The 6,000-nt window shown below is 41.7% G+C and overlaps 1 protein-coding gene across 1 annotated transcript in view; it reads right to left on the bottom strand.

Moving 5' to 3' along the window:
• Window positions 1-1,803: 1,803 nt before the first annotated feature.
• The window catches only part of LOC125924232 (60S ribosomal protein L32-like), a 29,340-nt gene continuing 25,143 nt past the window's right edge, over window positions 1,804-6,000 (bottom strand). Inside the window, 2 exon segments of the mRNA XM_049632680.1 lie at window positions 1,804-2,400; window positions 2,403-2,543. Of these exon segments, the coding sequence (XP_049488637.1) occupies window positions 2,081-2,400; window positions 2,403-2,543 (461 nt within the window). The 3' untranslated portion in view covers window positions 1,804-2,080.

Below are 6,000 nucleotides of genomic sequence, written 5' to 3'. Positions count from 1 at the left end.
TTTGGGCCAACAGTCACACTGAGTTAGAATCCTAATTCATTGTATACAGTATTTCTTTGCAAATAGATGATCCCAAGTAATACACTTAGGAGCAGTTGTGTTTCCTCGTAGTGTCTGTTTCCTCTTTTTCTGCAACCCTCAGTTTGTCATTTATCTTCTGACTTTGCTTTTGATTTTTTTAAAAAAAACCTGTAGATATTTAAAAATTAAGCCTTTTAATAACACTTTTTTAAATCTTGAGACTATTTGAGAAAAATTTAAAAACTGTACAGAGAATTCCCATATATCCTTCACCTAGAGACCCTAATCAAGGTTTGCCAGTTATCTCCGTGATCTCTATAGCAAGAGGACTGAGGTCTGAATCATGTGTGCTTTTTAATTTTTTAAATTTTAAAGCAAGAGAGAGGGGAGAGGGGCAAAGAGAGATAATTTAAAGCAGGCTCCACACTCAGCGTAGAGCCAGATGTGGGGCAAAATTCAAAGACCCTGGGATCATGACCTGAGCCATTAAGAGTTGGATACTCACCTGATTGAGGCACCCAGGTGCCCCAGAATCATGTATACTTTTAGTGATCATGTCTCTCTAGAGTGCTTAAATCTGAATAGTACCTCAGTCTTGTAATGACTTTCATGATAAATATATTTTTAAAGATTATAAGCCAGCCATTTGGTAAAACACTGCTCGATCTGGGTTTTTCTAATGTTTCCTTATGACTAGGCCCAGTGCGTCTGTGTTATTATTATTATTTTTTTTAAGTTTATTTTTTGAGAGAGTGAGCGAGCGTACAAGTGGGAAAGGGGCAGAGAGAGAGGGAGACACAGAATTGCAAGCAGGCTCCAGGCTCTGCACTGTCAACACAGAGCCCGACTCGGAGCTCAAACTCACGAACTGAGAGGTCATGACCTGAACCAAAGTTGGCACTTAACCAACAGAGCCACCCAGGCACCCCATTTTTTTTTTAAAGTTGATTTATTTTGAGAGCAAGCACGAGCAGGACAGGGGCAGAGAGAGAATCCCAAGCAGGCCCTGTGCTGTTGGAGCAGAGTCTTATGCGGGGCTTGAACTACAAACTGTGAGATTATGACCTGAGCCAAAATCGAGAGTCAGACGCTTAACTGACTGAGCCACCCAGGCACCCCGAGTCTGTGTTCTTCATAAAACATAATGTGGCATATGTTATTGACTAATTACTGGTGGTTATTAATTTTATCAGTTGGCGAAGATGGTATCTGCCAGGTTTCTCCACTGTAAATTTCCTTCCCCGCCCCTTATTGATGTAATTCATGAGTATTTTGTGGACGTATAGTTTGAGACTGTAAAACCCATTCCTCATTCCACTTTGACCCACTAGTTTGAGAATGCATTGGTTTCTTGCCTCCGTTATTATAGTTCTAGTTGAAAAACATGATTTCATGGTGCCACAATTTTGTATTTGTTGACATTCTGCTATAAGGAAGACCTTTCTTTTCTTTCCACTTATTTTTTCACCTATATATAGGAGTATGAACTACTGGATTCCAATTTGTTTAGTGGGTCTTAATCCATTACTATCCTTATTTATTTTGGTGCTCAAACTGTCCCAGACTTGACCATTAAGAGACCTTTCAAATTGGTTTCTGTGTTCTTTTGATACCTCTCCTTCATGTTAGGAGTACTTCCTTACTCGCCCATTAGACTGGTGTTCCAGGTTCATCTTGGTCTTTCTCTGCCCTAGTCTGAGAATCAGCCATTCCTCCAAGGAGCCTTTGTTTCTTTTAGTGGAGGGTGATACATTTTTTTTTTTTTTTTGTGTGTAGTTTTATGTTTTTTTTTTTTAAATTTTTTTTAACATTTATTTATTTTTGAGACAGAGAGAGACAGAGCATGAACGGGGGAGGGGCAGAGAGAGAGGGAGACACAGAATCGGAAGCAGGTTCCAGGCTCTGAGCCATCAGCCCAGAGCCTGACGCGGGGCTTGAACTCACGGACCGCGAGATCGTGACCTGAGCTGAAGTCGGACGCTCAACCGACTGAGCCACCCAGGCGCCCCTGTAGTTTTATGGTTTTATTAACACAAATACTATGTGTGTATAAGCTTGTCTATCCAATTTCTTTGCTGTGCAGCTTGGTGTTGGGATTGGTGACTCTGGCCAGCTGGGCTGCTCTTTCTAAAATGGATTTGGCGTTCTTGTAAGAGACCTTACGAATAATCTCTGCACAGTAAGATTTGTTGCACATCAGCAGTATGTCAAGCTCCTTGACATTGTGGACTTGGAATTTCCAGAAACAATTAGGCAGCATGTGCTTTGTTTTCTTGTTGCTCCTGGAACCAATGCTGGGCATCAAGATGTAGCCCTTGAGTCTTCTGTGTACCCTATTGTCAATGTCTCTGGATTTGTGCCAGTTGCACTTAATTTCGACCTATTAGTCTGGTGCCGGATGAACTTCTTGGTCCTCTTTTTAACCATGTTGGGCTTTACCAGAGGTCTGAGGGTGGCAGTGATGATGAGTAGGAGATGGCTGCCACCTCTGCAGGCATCACTGAAGAGTGTGGAGAGTGATACTTAGAAATCTATATCTGAACAGTAGCTGTGCTCATTGTTTTTTTGTTTTTTTTTTTAAATTTAAATTCAGGTTAGTTAACATATAGTGTAGTACTGATTCAGGAGTAGAACCCAGTGATTCATCACTTCCATATAACACCCAATGTTCCCAACAAGTGCCCTCCTTTTTTTTTTTCTTTTTTTTTTTTTTTTGGTGCAAAAAAGGTGATTTTATTAAAGCACGGGGACAGGACACAGGTGCAGGAAGAACTGCACTGGGGTCCTGACGTGTAACTCATTATATACCCTTAGGTTGCCAGGGGGTCAGGGATAGAGTAAGTCTCTAAGGAATTTTGGAAGCAAGGTTTCCAAGACTTTGAGGGGCTAGCTGTTGCTAGGGAAATGCCATTTATTACCATTTAATAAAACTTCAGTCATGAGACCCTTCAGATGTATAGTGGGGGGCCATAAGTTTGGAGTGTGATTGCCAGCATATATTTTGGGGCAGTTGAAATAAAACAAGTTGACTTACAGGGTCCTCGAGGTTGGGATAATGTTAAGCTAAGGTTCTCTTTTGCCCCTAGCAAAGTGTCATTATTGAGGCAGTTGAGCTGAGTTGAGCTCTTTGGACCAACTGTTACTAGTTGAGGGGAGCTTAGAATGCAGGGACCTGAACCCAATTAGAAGGGATAATTGTCCCAAGTGACTGGTAAGAGGTAAGCCAGAGGATAAATGGCATTGTTGTCTTAGGAACAAGGGAGGCCAAATAGGGTACACAGAGAGCAAAAGAGGCCGCTGAGCAATTGCCATAAATGGAGCTATGGGACCTGATATAGTATTGAGGGGCTCTGGCTTCTTGTTTTATTTCTATTTTTTATTAAAAATTTTGTTTAAGTTTATTCTGAGAGAGTAAGAGCGTGAGCAGGGGAAGGACAGAGAAGGAGAGAGAATCTCAAGCAGGCTCCACACTGACAGTGCATGGCCCAGCGAGGGGCTCAAACTCACAAACCGCACCATCATGATCTGAGCCAAGATCAAGAGTCAGATGCTTAAGTGACTGAGCCATGCAGACACCGCTCTGGCTCCTTGTTTTAAAGACTAGAGTTAAGGCAGACAATAGCAGAACATGGAACTAATGTTTTGTGGGAATAAACTACAGTAAATGTGAGCTCCTTTTCCTAGATCAAAGTCCATTTGATCCCTTCATTTTATATGCATGTTTTAAATAATTTTAAATAACACATTTGAAACATATAAGCCATTCTTTTGGTCAGTCACAGAAACCAACTTTGTATAAACCCAGATTTTGACTTATTTTTCCTGTCTCAGTGGGCTCTTTACCTGAAGGCTGTGGCAATTCCAGTTCTAGACACAGGTCCTGATCCAGGACAGGCCTTATCAACAGCTGTGATGCCAACGCTTGGCAGGACTTAGAATTAAATTTTCCTTTAAGACTTGGGAACTGGTGGCTCAGTTAACACTGGGAAACAGTGTGGTACAGTAGAAGGGTTCTGAGCTTTGTGTTCAGAGTCCAGCCTCAAGTTTCTACTCTGTCATTTACTAGTTGTAGGTATAGTTGTAGTTGTACTATAGTTGTAGGTAGGTAGGTTGCTTAAATTAAAACTCCTTTCCTTACCTGTGAAATGGAGATTAATCTATACCTTACATGACTTATTTGCAGAACCTGTTTATGAAGTGTACCTAAAGTACAATTTGGGTTTACTGCTCAGAAAATGGTAGCTTCTTTGTAATTAGGACTACTACGGTGTTCCATGTTGCTTCTTGAGTTGCCCTATTGTGAAACATTCCTGGGATTCTCTAGGAATGACCACCAGATACTTGCAACTCAGAGGAATAGAAATTTCTTTCTCCATTCCAATGGGACTGGAGGTTTTGCACTCAGCATTTACTTACTCATTCCACTATGTCTTTCTGTATGGTGGAAGCTGGGAAACCTGGGGTTCTGGATGAGAATCCATTTCCACCAGTTAGACACACTTGTGTGGTATTTGGAGCACTGCTTAACTATCTGTTAGTGAAAAGCAAGGTAGAGTAGATGCTGGCTTTTTTTGTGGCAGTGATTCTACCACTTGACCCCTTGGTGAGGGTCGAGGGGTGACTGTAGTGATGATGGCAGTCGGTTTGTACTGATTTCATTGATTGCAGAAGCATTCCAGGGTTTACTCCCTAGTGTCATGGGGGCAAGAGGCTGTTGTGGAGATGGTAGAAGCTTCTTGATTCTACACCTTCTTCATGAAGGCAGAGGAAGCGACTCCCTTGGCAGGCAATTTGGCATTGTTGTTTCACAAGTCCTTCTTGGAGTCAGCCTTGAGCCCATTTATCCAGCATTCTAATGATATTCCAATGAGGACTTGATTGTATTGAATTCCTTTTTCCTGAAGATAGCTAGAATGACTTTGGTTGTTTTCAGTTGAATGCTGTCAGATATAATTTCCACTGTCTAATTTTGTTCACGTTCTATTGGTCATATGCTCAGGCTTGTGACTACAGATCCTGGTCTTGTACCTTGCCTTCCACTTTTGAGACTTGTTCTGGGACTAGAGCCTTGACTCAAACCTGTCCTGTAGCCATGCACAGATATTCTGATTGGTACCTGCTGGCCTGAGGGAGCTCTAGCTTTTATTGCTGCTTAAGTTCCCCCACTGGGCTCCACTTGTCTGACTGGACTGCCTAGTGCATACTGTTGCTTGGGTATCTTGAACTTGATACAGCTTTTGAACTCCATGAGTGGACTTCCCAACTGCCTCCCTTCATAGCCATTCATTCTCCCAGCCTGACTCTGGTCTTAAGCTGAGATGATTCTTGTGGTCTGTTCTCTATGGCCATGAATGATCCATGGCACCATGTACCGTTGGCTTGATCACAGATCTCCATTGGGTTAGTTCCATGGCACTCGCCCTTTACCCAGAAGAGTTTAGGGTGAGCCACCAGTATATATTACTAGGTACTCATTTTAGATCACATGCAGAAATAGTAAATCTTATAAACCAAATTGTGCAAAAATATCAAAAAGTCTACTTTTCATATGTTTCCAGTTAGAGAAGATTTAAACTGCCCCTGAAGTAGTTCTCTATTGTGAAGAAATTGAAGGATGCCATTGTTTTTAAAATGTTTCTACTGAAGTCACCATATGTTTCTACCTATGCCATGATTGATAAAAAAGATGATTTTTCCCCCATCTTTAAGAGGATAGGAATAGTTTTTATTTTGGTTGAATTATAAAATTTGTCAGAGTAGTAAGTAGGTTAAACAGTGCTACACAAATTTTCTTATAACCAATGAGAAAATAGATAAGTGAAAAGTTTCAGTTTGGGGGTGCCTGGGTGGCTCAGTCAGTTGAGCTTCCGACTTCAGCTTAGGTCATGATCTCACTGTCCATGAGTTCGAGCCCCACGTCGGGCTCTGTGCTGACAGCCTGGAGCCCATTTTGGATTCTGTGTCTCCATCTCTCTTCTA

The sequence above is a fragment of the Panthera uncia genome, chromosome F2 (genome assembly GCF_023721935.1).
Source record: "Panthera uncia isolate 11264 chromosome F2, Puncia_PCG_1.0, whole genome shotgun sequence".
In the NCBI taxonomy this organism is placed as follows: domain Eukaryota; kingdom Metazoa; phylum Chordata; class Mammalia; order Carnivora; family Felidae; genus Panthera; species Panthera uncia.
The sequence above is the reverse complement of the archived record's forward strand: the minus strand, read 5'-3'. Positions and strand labels throughout refer to the sequence as shown.